This window comes from Perognathus longimembris, chromosome 27 (assembly GCF_023159225.1).
Source record: "Perognathus longimembris pacificus isolate PPM17 chromosome 27, ASM2315922v1, whole genome shotgun sequence".
NCBI lineage: Eukaryota > Metazoa > Chordata > Mammalia > Rodentia > Heteromyidae > Perognathus > Perognathus longimembris.
In genome coordinates, this window is record NC_063187.1 from 1,884,482 (window position 1) to 1,902,160 (window position 17,679).

The window sequence follows — 17,679 nt, forward strand, 5'->3', positions numbered from 1 at the left end:
AGAGGGGAAAGTACATCACTGTAGGTCATTGTGGGAAAGGCAATTAGTCCAATCTAATGTCTGGATGCAATGGTGCTGTTTCTTTGTCTCTATCATTCCTGCTCTACCTCTGACTTCTACCTGAGTAGCTCTTACTAAATATTACACATTCTTCCTAACTCCTGATACTTCTAAATATCTTCTACTGCTGCAACTGAGAGGAATTGTCTCTGCCCCTATTACCTTCTGTGATTTATTCAGTGGACTTTGGCTTGTCATAGTCTTCCAAGTTAAGAGTCCAGGTATTCATGAGGAAGTCAATGTAATACACTGGGAAAGATCCAAGGTTACACCCCAAGTTTCCATAGAGGATAACATCTAAAGATACTCTGTCTACAAACTTTGTAATAAAATACAGTAAAAATCAACTCCTTCTAGTACTTTACTCTGAATTTCGAATGCCTATCAAGCCAGAATTAAAAACAAATACATTGAAGGAATATTTCCTAACACTGAAATGAACAGTACCCTCTCTTTCCAAAATCAGATGAAGAAAGTAAAAGGAAAAGTATATGCCAATATAATCTCATAATCACAGCTACAAATATCCTCAAAGAAATGTCAGCAAGTCAAATCTAACAAAAACTATCAAAAAAAGAACATAAACCATGACCCAGTGGGATATATTCCTAGTTTGCAGTCTGGTTTGATATTTGAAAATCATATTGCGTTAGTAGTTGAGATAACATTACTATCAAATTCTAAAGCGTCTATGAAAAAAAAAAGCTCTCAGAAAACTAAGAATAGAGGGGAACTCTTTTGAACTAGATAATTATCTACAAAGAACTCACTGCCAATACCATACTGAATACTAAGAATCAGAGGCTCTCCTCATGATCCAGGGCAAAGCAATATGCCCACTCTTACCATTCTTATTTAACACTGAAGTTCATTTAGGCCTCCTATAAGAAGGAAAGGAAATAAGTATCTGTGCATCATGAAAAGAAATAATGAAAATCTTTTCAGGTGAAATGATTGTCAATGGAGAAAAAAGATGCAGGGAATTGACCCCCCAAAATGTGCTAGAGCTGGTAGTGATTACTTAGAGGCCACAGAATGAAAGTTTTATATATGGATGTCAACTGCATTGTGTACATAAACAACAAGCAATCAAGTGCAGGCTTTAAGTTCAAGTCCCACAATCAACACAATTATGCAGAAAAAAAAAGATCAATGTCATCTTTCTGATAAAGGCATAAAATTCCACTGTGTACATGTACCACATTTTCCTGATCCATTCGTCTACTGAGGGGCATCTGGGTTGGTTCCATAGTGTAGCTATGACAAATTGTGCTGCAATGAACATTGTACTGGTAGCTTTAGTGTGTTCTTGTTTGTGGTCTTTTGAGTAGATGCACCAAAGTGGGGCTGCTGGGTCATAGGGGAGTTCTATATTTAGCCTTCTGAGGAATCTCCATACCACTTGCCAGAGTGGCTGAACCAGTTTACACCCACCAACAATGAAGTAGGGTTCCCTTTTGGCCACGCCTCTATCAGAAAGAATGACTTTGCCCCATTCGTAAGGAACTGGAAGGACTTGGAAAAAAATATACTAAGTGAAGTGAGCCAGACCCAAAGAAATATGGATTCTATGGTCTCCCTCATAGGGATTAATTAGCACAGGTTTAGGCTAGTCACAGCAGAGGATCACAAGAGCCTAATAGCTATGCCCCTATGAACATATAAGATAATGCTAAGTGAAATGACCTCCATGTTATGGAAACGACTGTTATATCACTGTTGTAATTACTTTTAACATGCCATGTGAAACCACAGCTTCTATTATTGATGATCCTCTTGTATCCCCTTCCTGTGGTTGTTACCTGCACTATCACTGTATCTTATCTGAGTACATTGGAAATTGTATATACTGGTATTAGAACTAGGAAAGTGAAAGGGAATACCAAAATTGACAGACACAGGGTAAAAAAAGACAAACGACTCCAAAAGCAATACTTATAAAACCGTTTGGTGTAAATGAACTGAATAACTCATGGGGGGAGAGGGGGGAATGAGGGAGGTGGTAACAAGCAGTATAAGAAATGTGTCCAATGCCTAACGTATGAAACTGTAACCTGTCTGTACATCACTTTGACAAATAAATCTAAAAAGAAAATAAAATAAAACCCGAGCAATTGAGTTTGAAATTAAAAGTACAATACCTTTTATTTTTATATATGCATTTTATAACAAAATCACTAGGTATAAAAGTAATAAAATATGTCTGAAGACTTTGAAAACTATGAAACTTAAACAATAGGTCTTAATAAATGTGGGAATATTTTAGATTTTTTGGGTGTGAGAACTCTATGGTTTTAAAATATCATTCTCTCGGGCTGGGGATATGGCCTAGTGGCAAGAGTGCTTGCCTTGTATACATGAGGCCCAGGGTTCAATTCCCCAGCACCACATATGCAGAAAATGGCCAGAAGTGGCGCTGTGGCTGAAGCAGCAGAGTGCTAGCCTTGAGCAAAAAGAAGCCAGGGACAGTGCTCAGGCCCTGAGTCCAAGCCCCAGGACTGGCATTAAAATATATATATATCATTCTCTCTCCCATCTCTGGGAATCCCATCTATACCCTCAGGTTATACAGTCTCATTTTTATATAATGTACATGAGTGATTCTATAGTTCAGAAAGAAAGGAAACAGACAAGGAGCAACCAACATGGTACTAAAGAAAAGGAACTAATAAAGACAGCATGGTATTAGACCAAGATCACATCTATGAATCAACAAATCAGAATGAGGAAGAAAGAAATAAGAGCAAAGAAATACAGTCAACTATCTTCGGCCATATTGACAAATGCAGCTCATTGGAGAAAGAATAAAAGATGGTATTTTTAGGGCTGGGGATATAGCCTAGTGGCAAGAGTGCCTGCCTCGGATACACGAGGCCCTAGGTTCGATTCCCCAGCACCACATATACAGAAAACGGCCAGAAGCGGCGCTGTGGCTCAAGTGGCAGAGTGCTAGCCTCGAGCAGGAAGAAGCCAGGGACAGTGCTCAGGCCCTGAGTCCAAGGCCCAGGACTGGCAAAAAAAAAAAAAAAAAAAAAAAAAGATGGTATTTTTAATAAATGCTACAATGCCTAGGTACCTATAATCACACACACACACACACACACACACACACACACACACACACACTCCAGTCATATAATTTGTTTGCTTTATAAAAACTTATGTAAAAAGGATGATAGACATAATTTGTGAAATCCTACATTAGGAGACTCCAGAAGACAAAATAAGATAAAAACTAAGTGGCATTGGGCTACGTGATGAGTAGTTACATCAAAGTTATAATCTGTGCAAAAACTGTTAAGTTAGGTTTTACTTAAAGTAAATGTGAAGAGAATGAGGCTTTGGAGAAACCACAGACTTGGACAAAATATTTGCATATTGCCTTCCTGGTATAAGACTGTGTGCAAAATATATAAAGATCTCTTAAAATTTAACAAGATGGAAATGACTCAACAAAGGGGCAAAATAACCAGACAGATATTATCTATATAGTACATACATCTGAGAAAATGCTAAACCCTGCTTGTCGCTAGGAAATTTCACTTTAAAGCATCAACGGACTGCAAACCCATTTCAATAAGCAAAATCCAAAAATGTGAAGGAACTCCCAAACGCCAAGGATCAGTGAAGATATGAAGATGCAGGAACTTATAATTACTGATGTCCAGATGCACAATCAGATACCTACTTAGAAGGAATACTTGGTAATTTCTCATAAATCTCAAAAATGTGATGTCCCCAAATTGCAGCAACCATGAAGCCAGATATTCAATCAATTGGGTTGAAAATGCAGGTCCAAAGAAAACCCTTCTTTACATGAATAATAGTAACTTTAATAATAGTAACTTTATTCATAATAACCCTAAACTGGAAGCAACTAAGATATCCTTTGATATGTAAATGGATAAACAAAGCCGGGTACACTCACACAATGCACTATTATTCATATAAAAAGGCATGTGCCTACCAGGCCATGCAACAAACTTAGTTAGAATGGAGATCTTTCCTGCAATAAAAAGAACCAGGACATAGGGCAGACATGACTATTTTCAGGACAAGAGTGGGAAGACCACCCCAATGACTATGGCTTGGTATAACAACAGGCTGGGGACAAACTAAGTATTCCTGAGTGTCTCATAAATGACTGACGAAGTGGCTCAGTGATTGAATAATTTAGAAAATGAGGGAGAAGAGACCAGTTGCCCATTCAATATAGTTACACACATGATCTATGTGGACACACCCCTTGACACAAGTAGAGCACGCATTCCTAGTTTGGGGGAGACAGAGCTGGCATTTCACAAGTATGGTATGGAAAGGGGGAAGACATCCATTTTATGAGGAGGGGTATTGGAGGGGACAACTGAAGCTGGTTCCTGAATTGAAAACAAAACAAAACAACATATCTGGCCATTTCCAAAGGAAACAGCACTCTCCATGCTTGATTCTTCACACACAAGAACAGGATTTTATTCTAGTAGACCTTTCCCTTTTCTGTTCCACTAAAGCATTTCTTGGGTTTTCAAGTCATAGTTTCCGAAGATAATTTGTGTTTCATAAAACATACCTTAAATAAATGTGTGTGTGTGATTTGTAAAAACAAAGAAAAGAAAGCAAAGGATGACCACAGCTAAAGTCAGTGTCCTGCATATCTAAAACCAACAAACAAGCAAACCACCACACAGAAAATGTAGAAGAAAACATTGTTTCCGCCATAAAGAAGTCATGGAAGATAGAAGAGGTACATACACTTAAACATGATTACACTCCTGCATTCACATACTGAAATATCGCGTGGTAACCCAGCAGGAAGTACAATTTTCTGTGTTGATGTACCAATCAAAATGAAATTTAATTTAAAGCGTAAGTGTAAGAAAGAGAAGTGGAAAGAAAAAGTCAGTGTCAGCTAACAAATGTCATTGCCAAAACGAGCCTTCGAATTTACGACAACCAAATGTGATGTGTTAACTTTAATGGTATCTGAAAACAGAAAGAAAAAGCATACTTGATTAAAAAAAAAAACTCAAGAATTCTGAGTAGACTATCAATTTTGGTTTATAATAAGGTGTCAACATTAGTTTTTTGTCTTTTTAAACTAATGCATCATACTAATCATAAAAAGAAACTTGTAAGGTGTTCATGCATAGGTATTCGGCATGATCTGCTTTATGTTTCTGTTAGTATAATGCTGTTTTTATAAATAAAAATCCATTAATTTAAGATCAGTACAAATGATAATAGAGAACCATAACCATAATTAAAAATACTTGGTAGCCATTTTTCTTTCAAAATACAGTTAATGGCATGAGAAGATGCTACTATTACAATGTTACAGGAAACAGAGGTTGAAAATAATTTTAAATGATAGAGCTAATCATATACTATAAACAGAATATGTAAAATTCAAATAAAAGATGTGTCATAATGTTGAAAGTCTGAGATCAGAGATTCAGGTAGTTCTTTTCCATTTTTATGCTTTAAAATAATTACTAGGGCCTAGTATTTAATATAAGGAAATGTGTATAAATGTGTATATATATGTGTATGCATATATACGTACATGTATACATGCATATACATACATATGTACACACATTTATTTACTTATTTATTATCTGAGTCCTCTTTTAAGCTCTGTTTTTACCTCCATTAGAATAGGAGAGGATATAAAATTTAAAAAATACCTAAAGTCGTAGGGTTGGCATACTTATGTCTAAAATTCCTTCCGATTGTAAGATCATGAGAATGGCAAGAACTTCTAACAAAAAAATTCATCACGGGGCTGGGAATATGGCCTAGTGGCAAGAGCGCTTGCCTCCTACACATGAAGCTCTCAGTTCGATTCCCCAGCACCACATATATGGAAAACGGCCAGAAGGGGCGCTGTGGCTCAGGTGGCAGAGTGCTAGCCTTGAGCGGGAAGAAGCCAGGGACAGTGCTCAGGCCCTGAGTCCAAGGCCCAGGACTGGCCAAAAAAAAAAAAAAAAATTCATCACCCACTTCTAGCTCTGGTTGGGATCCAGAAATAATTAATTATTACATGACTATCAAGTGCATTGGTTAACTTATCTTTGTTTGACATGTACTTTAATTTCCCAGTGTCCTCACAGATTAGAAAAGAGCCCAAGGGGCTGGGAATATGGCCTAGTGGTGAGTGCTCGCCTCGAAAAGAGCCCAAGGCCAAATTAAGTGGCATTCTCTGAGTGTGCAATATGTCTTCGGATGCTGTTGTTGGCTTGTTATAAACTTCCATGAAATGAGAGGCCTAGTGTGTGTGTGTGGGGGGGGGGGGGGCAGCGGTTTTGCTTAGGCAAGGGAAGGAAAAAAGGATGAAAGAAAGAAAAAGAAAGACAATTTTCTCAGTTCAACAAATGGGCAGTTAAGTATATCTTACATTTGGAGAATAACTAGTTTTAAAATAGTTCTAACCATATTCACCTTAGACAACATAAGAAACACATATAACCAGGAAGGGATGATAAGCTAGATTAATGTATAATGGTTATCAGCATAGCATAAAATTCTCAAATGATCCTTTTTGTGGGAAAAAAAAAATGACAAGAGATGAAATGACTAGACACAGGACATTGGTGGCTTTTTTTTTTTTCTGGGCTCTGTTGTCACATCCTGTTATTGAATCCTGAAGTTTCTTTCACTCAGAATTCCTTCATGTGTAAAAACTTCGAGGAAAGTCACAACTGAAGTTGGTTTTATGTTGTATAACATATATCTTCCTAGCATTAGCTTCTATTCTATTCATTTCACATCAGACAGAGAGAGAGAGAGAGAGAGAGAGAGAGAGAGAGAGAACAGATGAAATCAAAATCAAGAGGTGGCCAGGAATGTTTCCTTCCCCCCCCCCACCCATTTACCTTCTGGCTCGTTTTTGATGAGCTCTTCCATTTTTCTCTGCTTCAACGTATCCACCACATCTGCTAAGCTACCCTTGCGCCGTTCAGGGGTCCCCAGGGAAGCACTCGACAAGGACTCCCCACTTTGTCGCCCACCTTCTTCTGCCTTCTGAGGTGAGGTAGATGAGTTGTGTGTCGTAAATGAAGACATAACTTTATTGCCATCAACTTCCTGTGATAGAAAGCAAAGGAAACACAGGTTGTGTCAAATCTAGTCACTTCAAGCGAGGATGTGGCTTATTCAGCCAGCCTATGGAACAAACAAATACAAGTGGCATATCCCTCTGAAAGAACACAGAAATAAAGACAAATCAGAAAGGCTCACGCCTGTCATCCTAGCTCCTCAAGAGGCTTAGTTCTGAGGATCACAGTTCAAAGCCAGCCTGAGAAAGAAAGTTTGTGAGACTCTTATCTCCAATGAACCACCTAAGAGCCAGAAATGGAGCTGTGGCTCAAGTGGTAGAGTGCCAGCTTTGAGCACAAAAGCTCAGGGTCAGAGCCCAGGCCCTGAGTTTGCGCCCCAGGACCCCCCCACAAGCACACACACACACACACACATACACACACACACATGCACACATTCATGTATGCACACTCACACACTGACTGCAGGTTAGCACTAAAGACAGCGATCAGTTCATAGGAGATAATCATTTCATTTTTCTATATTTTAGAGTCGCAGACTTTTCTATGAACATTATAGTTGTTATTATATCTTCTGGGGAGTGGTAAACAGGAGAAAATGAGGTAGGGGGTAACATTATTTACAAAGAAATGCATTCATGACCTTACTTATGTAAAAGTAACCACCTTGCTCATCACTTTTATAATAAATAAATAAATTTCCTCATTTAAACATCCCTTAGAATTAAATGTCCATTAACTTATTTTTGTTCTAATAACATTTATATATTTATAAAATTTCATTTTTAGAATGTTAAAATATTTATTTTCATAATCTTTAAGTAGCTGCACAAAAAGTGCTTGTAAACCAACAAATCAGTTTCTGCATATAATGCATCTTAGCCAATGTCATCTCTTTCCTTCATTTTCCTCCAGCTCTCCTAACCCCCAATGCTCAAATCTACTTATTTTTAAATAAATAAATAAATGGAATGGGCTTTGCCTTCCTTTTCAGCAGCTGCCTCTTGTGCTGATACTGGGACTTGAACTCTGGGCCTTGTGCTCTCAATTGTCTTTTTTACTTATTGCTGGTGCTCTGTCACTATAGTCAAAACTTCAGCTGTAGCTTCCTGATGGTTAACTGGAAATAAGAGCTTCAAGGCTTTGTCTGAGGCAGATCCTCAGTTCTCAGCCTCCTGAGTAGCTTGGATCACAGGCATGAGGCCTCCATGCAAGCTAGCTACCTCTTCTTTTTAGCATGGCTGATTGAAATAGGGTCCAACCTAGCTAGCTCCTCCCTCTTAGAGGAGCTCTCCCTTCCTTCTGATGCTTTTTGCTGTTGTATTCCAGAACCGGGGCTTGAACTTGGGGCCTGAGCACTGTTTCTGAGCTTTGTGCTCAAGGCTAGTTAATGCTCTTAACTTTGAGCCACAGCTCCACTTCCAGCTTTTCGGTGGTTCACAGACTTTCCTGCTTAGACTGGCTTCGATCCTCCTATTTCATGGTACTGTGTAGATAGGATTGCATGCATGTGTCACCTGCGCTCCTCCGATGGTTTTAAGGAAGCGCCAGCCACACGGGTGATTCTGAGACCAGACAAGGGTTTGTTTTGTCAGCTCACTTTTGCTCAGGCTGAAGATTCTTCTTCTCTCATTCCTTATTTGGAACAAAATTTCTGAAAATATTTCTGGTTATTTTTTTACATAAAATTTCATTTGTGTTATGAAATTGCTTCCTAAAATTTTTGCTTGTTCTCTCTTTCTCTCTCTCCTTATTAGATCTAAAATTTAGTATATTTTGTCTTTTATCATCATTTCCCAAATTCCAAAATATCTATTACAACTTTTCAGTGTCTATAACATTTGGAGTAAATTTTGCATAAAAGATACTAAATTTTTTCATTCCAAATGGAAAAGATAAAGAACAATTCATTTTCTTATTTAAAGGTTTTGCCCTTAAATCTCCTATAGCACAGTTCATAATCCTAAAGCTGTGTTCTAAGAATTTTGAGTCTTACCCTAAATGTATTTCTTATTTTTATAGCATTCAAAGTGTCCATTAAAATGGATTTGAGTGTGAGCATATTTAACTTTCAGCATAACAGATTATACCTGTTTACACATTCATTCTCTTCCCTACTTAAGATATTTAAGAGGATCTTTTGATTCCAGAAAAGTGACAGATCATATTGAGGGTTTTTTTTTTCTCTTAAGGTTCATGCTAATATTTTTTACTAGCTTAAAAACGTACAAAAATACTTACTAAAACTGTCATTCTAATTTTCTTAAGAATAGATGAAAAGCAGAGTTGTCAACACAAATAAAATATGTGAGCATGATTTATGATTTTGCATTAATGGAAATTAAGAAGTAGAGGGAAGGGAGCCACAGATCCAAAGTTAGTTCTTCGGATACACCGGATACATGTGAAGAAAGTGAGAGTAAAAAGATGTGTGTAATGGAATCCTTCAGATTACAACTCCTTAATGGTTGTAAATGGTTGCAAGCCATCCCAAAAGGTTTACAATTCTTACAGACATTACGGTGTGCCTCTGATAGCAGTATACCTTGCCTGAATATTCTACACATGATTTAGTTGCCAATAACACTTAGGTTTAGGAAAACAATACCCAAAATGGAATAATTACCCGCTCTGCGGGTGGAGTGAATGCACACTTTTGCATTTATTCAAAACCCACTCATAACATAAACGAATGCATTAACACACACACACATACACACACACACCTCAAAAGACACAGACACAACTTAATTCAGTAAACTAATAAGAATGTTCCTAGGAATGGAGGTAAATTTCATAGGCAATATAGAAAAGAGAAAAATCTCTTAAATTTGCACACAACGGTTCTCATTTCTTTCTAGTGCCCACTGTACAAACACTTCAACACCAGCTTCTTTGTGGAGATTGTTATTTGTGCCCTGTGTTCATGTTGAAAAGGGGCAAACCATAGCTGAAATTTACACACCTATCTCTCTATAACATATTATCCCTGGAGGGTATGCCACCAAAATCTGTCTGCAACCAAATGTATTAAAACATCTGAAAATACTTCCACATACATTATGCCATTTTGCCCATCTGTCCCTTTCTTGCAAAGACATTAACCTAGGTCACAGGTAGTCTAAACTTAGTTGCCACCACAGGAGAAAAATATGAAATAAATTAATGAAACATCACTGCCAGTTTGAGCAGAAATAATTACCTTATCACTATTTCACCTGTGTGATTACATTGCCGCCGCCCCCCCCCCCCGGCCCTACTAATACCTTTCCAATGTCTTGAGAACCTCTGTTGGATGTGGGACTCCACTGTCCATTTGCCTGCCAAGGAACTAGCAAAGAAGCCTGGGACACTCTCCAGTAAGAGAAGGCCTAGTGTTCAGGCTTTTTTCCTGGGATTAACTTTGTCCTACATGAACACCTGTGCTCTTTTGCCTGCACACAAAATTCCAAGAACCAACCAACCCAAGGCTACATTGGCCCTGTCAGCCATTTTTCTGTTTTTGTTGTTGGCTGTGTATATACTTTTTAATTTAATTTTTTGTTATCTTCAAATAGTTGTACAAAGGAGTTGCCATATAGCAAAGTGGTTTATGAATACAACATATCTTGATGGATGTCACTCCTTTCAACATTCTCACCCATCCCTCCTCACCTACCACCTCCTTCCTCTTCTCAATTTTGTAGGATATACATTGGATTCTTTCAAATCAAGTTTTCCCAGATCAAGGATGAGCTCCAGGATTTCCTCAGGAGCTCAGAGAATTGTGATGGATGGATGTTAAAGTCTAATGATAAAAGACGGTTTTAAACTTTCCCAGAGGAAGGTGATAAGATGATCATATTTTATCATTGTTATTATTATAGCCATATCATTATCATCATATTATTGTTATTACAACTGCCTTTGTTATCCTGGAGCAAGTTTTACTTAATCGTGTCCCGTTTGTCACCTTTTTAACAAGAGCAAAGGAAAAAGGGTACCTTTAACTAACCTAGCCTCAATGAAACATGATATTTTGTAACACACCAAAAAGTGCATTTTTCTGTAATTCATTCTGAATTCAACATCTTGCTGTGAGCACTTTGGGAGAAATATTATGTCAAACTTAATTCTTTGACTTTCAATTGAGACAATGAGGTGATGACAAATGGAACCACTGTCTCCTCTGACAAAAGAAGCAATTACATGCAACTCAACCAGTTACTCCTTTATTATTCAAATGACATTAGCCTCCTTGCCTTTTAACCTCAATTTCTTAATTATCCTGCTTACTCCTTGGTTCTATGACATTTACTTAACATAAAAAACATTAAATTTAATACTAATTTATCAGTCAATAATAAGAATGGTAGCTTAAATGTATTGAATTCTTGGGTGTCAGACATTGTTCAAAGTGCCTCCCATGCAATAAATTTAATCTTTGTGGCAATGCAAATTATGATTTCCATTTCATAGTTACAGAAACTGATGCTCACAGACAGATGTGAATGTCTGAACTTACATGCATAATAAAAGGCCAGGTATCAAATTAACTGTAACCTACTGGGCTCTAGGGCCCTTTTTTCTAATATTAAAGCTATTTTTGCCTCTTGTTAAAATTAACAAAAGAAAGAGAGAGAGAGAGAGAGAGAGAGAGATCTCTGGGCACTGGTGGCTCACATCTGTCATCCCAGCTACTCAGGGAACTGAGACCTGAGGATCAAGGTTCAAAGCCAGCCTGGTCAGGAAAGTCCATGAGACTCTTATCTCCAATGGAAATGGAACTGTAGCTCAAATTGTCGAGCACTAGCCTTGAGTTGAAGAGCTCAGGGACAACACCCAGGCCCAGAGTTAAGGCTCCATGACCAACCAAAGAAAAAGAAAGAGAGAAAGAGAGAGAGAGAAGGAAGGAAGGGAAAAAGGAGGGAGACGGTGGGAGAGAGAGAAGGAAGAAAGGCAGGAAGGAAAGAAAGAGGAAGGGAAGGGGAGGAAGGGGAGGGAATGGGAGGTGAAATGAATGAAAGGGAGGGATAGGAAAAGATAGAGATGAAGAGGGGAGGTGACAGAGAAGGATGATGGATGGAAGTCAGGAAGAAAGTAAGTTCAGAAGGAAAGAAAGAAGAAGGGAAAGGGAGAGGAGGAGATCAATGGGAAATGGCTGTGGTAGTTTGTGGAGATCATTTCCACAGTCACCTCAAATGGTGGCACACCTGGGAATATCTCACTCATCTTTGTCAGCCCTATCCTCAGACTACCTCAATCAGAAATCAAGAGGCAGAGGCGCCCCAGGTGGGCTGTGGGCCGCCTTGACTAGGAGACTGGGGTACACACTTGGAACCACTGGCACAGGAGGAACTATGGGAAGGAAACAGGAAGAAGATCAGAGGCTGCAGTGGCCAAGAAAGCAGTAAGCTGCAAAGAACCTGGAAGAGCAGTTAAAGATAATGTGCTCTGGGGAGGAGGCATTAAACTGTCCCTTTGGAATAGGTCTGCTGGTGTGTGTGTGTGTGTGTGTGTGTGTGTGTGTGTGTGTTGGTTCTGGGGCTTGAACTCAGAGCCTTGGTGTGGACCCTGAGCTTTTTTGTTCAAGGCTAGCACTCTACCATCTGAAGCACACCTCCACTTCTGGCTTTCTCCTAGCTAAGTGGAGATAAGAGTTTCAAGAACTTTCCTGCCTGGCCTGGCTTCGAACTGCCATCTTCATATCTCAGTTGCCTGAGTATGACACAAGCCACCAGTACCTGGCTAGTATGCTCATTTCATCATAACTGTTACAGATTAGAAAACCTGGGATTTCTTGTCAAAGCCATATTATAGAACGGAATTGTATTTAGGACCCCATCAAAACCTTGGTTTGACTTTGTTTAATTTGATCTCATTCATCCTATGAAAATAAAGCTATGATAGTATGATTCCTTCTTATCTGTTGTTGTTTTCTTAAAAATAAATCAGTATTATAATTACCACCTAATTCAATTCCAGTAACTAAAAGCTGAAATTTCAGGGTAGAAAGACAGTTTAGAAAAATATCTTTATTTCCCTGCAGACACTAGAGGAGAAGTGTCTATTTTTTTCCTCCCTAAAACTCCTTCAGAATCACATTTACTAAGAATCTCAGAAATGCTGCGTTCAAGAGTAAAATGTATGTTTTCATGTGCTCTCAAAAGCACTTAATAAGCAAAAGTGGCATTTAGAGAATTGCTAATACATTAACTAATAGAACCTGTAAAAACAAAGAACATTTTGTGCTGTGACAGGCTCATTATCTTTCTGCCGCTGATTTGTGGGCTGTGTCTTACTTAGGATTAAACAGCTAGCAAATACACTTTAAGACAACTGATGGTGTCTTCCCAGAGGGCTTAAAGGTCACCTGGAAGATGTTTCTAAACAAAAATTAGACGGCACATCAAAACATTTCCATTTAACATTTATCATCTGCAACAAACTTAGCATTCATTGCAGTTAGCCACTGATTATGTAGAATTCTTGCTCGTTTCCTTAAGCGGTTTCGAAAATATCTTTACTAGGGTTGTTGGTAAACATGAATAAAAACCTATTCACTCTGTGTGCTACAAGCAAGAAATGGGGCCTAACACATCCTGCTCTCATGTGTATAGATGCCAACCTTTGCTAGCTGGATAAATACGCTGCGACAAGTGAAATCATTTCTTAATATTCCACAGAGGAACGAATGTCTTACGGAGAAAACTCAGGAAGGTGTTTGCTAGCACTGCTCATAACTGCACACAGACTACAAAGTTCAGAATAAGTAAAACAGAACTCAGCCCTGCCCCCAGGCAGGGAGAAAGGGAAGCGGTAAGCAAGCAGAGTTTGTGCACACATGACTCAGGGGAGACGAATGTCTGGTCTTAAATCCAGACTTGTAATATTTATCACTTAGACAATTAGAGGCAAAATAGTTCGATTCTCTAAAATTTCCCCATCCAAAGCAATGGGATAGTAAGAAGTAACTAATTCACACATACTTATAAGCTAGTTTCGTATATATGTGTGTGTGTGTGTGTGTGTGTGTGTGTGTGTGTGTGTGTGTGTATATATACAGGTATGTATATGTTCATACACATATGAATTAGTTCATATTAGCAATACATATATGTGAGTTAATTCATATACAAATAATATGTATATGTGTAATTTATATACAAAAGTATTCATTAGTTATACATATAGCTATAATATATAACTATATATAGATTATATCTAATAGTATATATGATGTAATGTGCATTATGTAAGATGTGTTGTATATACTATTATGTATAATATATACATTATGTGTGATGTATACATATATACAAAATATAACTATATATTTTATAATAAGCAACTATAAATGTTGTTTATATATAAGTGTACATGTGATTTTATATAATATCGCTTTATACATAATAGAACTATATATACATGTGTGTATATATACATACATACATATACATACATAAATGTTTTGATGTCCAGAATTTAACAGTGATAAAGAACACGTAAGCATAAAAAGACACTGATACTAGTTCATTCTTTCAATGTTTTTCTTTCATTCATACAGGAAAAATGTCTGGGCCTGGGTTGTAGACCTGCAAAAGAGTGTTTGCCTACCCTGGTTAAGTTCCCAGCCCATCCAAGAATGTTGGAATACTTGTGTAGTAAGGCAAGTTGTTTCACCTTTTTGTGCCTCAGTTTCCCCACTGGCAAAATGGTGGAAATGTGACATGTGTGCTCTTAGAATTCTGAGTTAAGATAGAGGAGTTATATGATTAGGGATTACATAAGTGGATGGATGTGTTACAAGGTCTCAAACACTATAACCAGGATAGAAAAGAGAAACAAAAACATTTTTTTAAGTAAGTGTGCTTTCAAGATCACGTTAGGGAACCATGATAAGCAAAACACAGGAGATATAAAACAAAATAAAGTAGGGAAGCAAAGAAGAAAAATTACAGCAAGAGAGAAACTCTCTCCCCAACCACCTCAAACTAGAAAAGCAGGCACAAGTGTTTACAAAGTACTCTCTAGCAAAAGCAAACTGCATGCCCAGGAAACAATTTTTTATAGAAATTAAAAATTTGAATATGGCTCCTGTATAATGATAAACAAACATAAAAACTTGTTTAGGAAGAAAACTACCCCCCACAATGTCAGGCAATATTAAAGCACCTTTATTTCAGTTGTATACCCAATTTTCAAATTTCACAGTTTCATGGTTCTCTACAAAGTGATAACTTGGGGAAATGATCAAAGAGAGAACACCCAATTACTACACATTACAGAATGAAACTTTTAAAAGTCAAGTCTGAGAAAGAAATACCAAGACGAATGAGTTAGCTTTCATAAATACATGATACCAATTATTGTGCTGTATTTCTACTTTTGTCACGCATTTCTTTTTGTATGTAGGCAAACTGGGGTTTTCCTTAATCCCCTAGGCCATTGCATTTGCTTTCCAACAAATCCTGAGGTGTTTTCAAACGATAAATACAGCAATGGCCACAGGCAGGGTAGAAATGCATGCATTCTCTACCCTTGCTTTTCTTCTCTCCTTTCTGATCCAGTAGCACCATGAATGAATGAATCCTATGTGCACAACATAAAGTTGACCTACTCTTATGCATTTAGTCTAAATCTATCCTCCTGTTAGAAAAATGCTAAGGATCTATTTTTCTTTCTTTTTTTGCCAGTCCTGGGGCTTGAACTCAAGGCCTGAGCACTGTCCCTGGCTTCTTTTTGCTCAAGGGTAGCACTCTGCCAACTTGAGCCACAGCGCCACTTCTGGCCTGTTCTATATATGTGGTGCTGAGGAATCAAACCTCGGGCTTCATGTATAGGAGGCAAGCACTCTTGCCATTAGGCCATAGTCCCAGCCCCCGGGCCTATTTTTCTATGCCAATTAAGCCTTTCAGTTTGCCCACTACCCTTATAGTAAATGTAGAACCTTCTCATGAACTCCTTTAAACAAGGATTTCAGATTTAAACAGCATACTCTTCAATTCATATTCTCAGAGTGACAATCAGGCCTTCAGTATCTTCTTACCAAATTTGCAACTAGTTAATTACTTATTTATTCTATAAAGCTGAATATCCTGAGCCTACTCCCAAAGCATATGAGGACAACTTACAGTCTGCGTGCACACATACACACACACACACACACACACACATACACACAATCAAAGATGAAGATAGGCTTTATGTAAAATGTTACATTTCTGCAAAGATGATCTTCAGAGTTTATGCGAGCAATGCTATATACAGAATTCGTTATTTTTAATCTAGAGTTTTAGAGATTAAAAAAAGAGAAATCTCCAAACTGTTAGACATTTTCCTAGCCGAATACACAAAATCTGTTTAAGTTCACTAATATTTCAGTAAAAAAAAACAAAATAAAATTCAACTGCTGCCTCTGGAATTGTTGATGGCAGGGTTCTCAATGTTTTATGGACATTATCTTTCTTATAATTCTCTGGAAAATTCCATGAGGAATACTCCTCCTATTTCACATTTGAGGAAATTAATGTTTCTACAAGTAATTTACCCAGCGTAATGATAGAAAATGAAAAAGTAGAGAATGAAGCCCAAGGTCCAATTCTAAACTCCCTGCCTGTCATCACTGGGCTAGCCTGTCTCCTTCAGCTAATTCAAAGGCTGTAAAAGGAGCCAGAGGGCTCTATCCTGAAAGAGTTTGCCATTTTAGAGGCATTCAAATATACATGAAACACCGAAGTCAAGTGTCTGTGGCTCACATCTGTCATCCTACCTACTCAAGAGACTAAGACCTGAGGACCTCAGGATTGGGCAGTAAAGACTCATATCTACCATTAACCACCCATTTGAGCTATGGCTCAAAAGGTAGAACCCGGGGCTGGGAATATGGCCTAGTGGCAAGAGTGCTTGCCTCGTATACATGAAACCCTGGGTTCGATTTCTCAGCACCACATATATAGAAAACGGCTAGAAGTGGCGCTGTGGCTCAAGTGGCAGAGTGCTAACCTTGAGCAAAAAGAAGCCAGGGACAGCGCTCAGGCCCTGAGTCCAAGGCCCAGGACTGGCAAAAAAGAAACAAACAAACAAACAAAAAAGGTAGAACCCTATCCTTGAGTAAAAAAGCTCATGAGCTGTGTCTAGGCTCTGAGTTCAAGCCCTAGGACCAACACACACACACACACACAATATATATATGTATATATATATGCACATATACATATATAAACATATATGTAGAATTAAAAATCATAACAACCACAAATACCAATGTATAGAACCACAAGTAAGAAATAAAGACAGGTAAGACATCAGAAAAGGAACTGGGCACCCAAAGAAAGATGGAAGGCTCCCACATCACAGCTCGAAGTCACTATTTGGAGATGGCTCATTCAATAGTCTTTCTGTACCATGAAAACCAGGCATATCTCTAATTTTTCCTTATCTACCCTGATGTGCATGTTCAATAAATACAAATTGGATCAATTCATGATAAGATCTTTATGTATGATCTTTTGAAATAATTAAATGGGAAACCATAGCCTCACTAAGGAAAATGTATAGTGTACACACATACACACACTACATG

General features: G+C 38.0%; 1 protein-coding gene across 12 annotated transcripts in view; it reads right to left on the bottom strand.

Moving 5' to 3' along the window:
- The window catches only part of Sox5 (SRY-box transcription factor 5), an 884,924-nt gene that overhangs the window by 275,249 nt on the left and 591,996 nt on the right, over positions 1-17,679 (bottom strand). For all 12 annotated transcript variants that reach the window (XM_048335235.1, XM_048335237.1, XM_048335233.1 and 9 more), the window contains one exon: positions 6,933-7,143. In XM_048335235.1, coding sequence (XP_048191192.1) covers positions 6,933-7,143 — 211 coding nt within the window. The remainder of the gene's footprint in view (positions 1-6,932; positions 7,144-17,679) is intronic.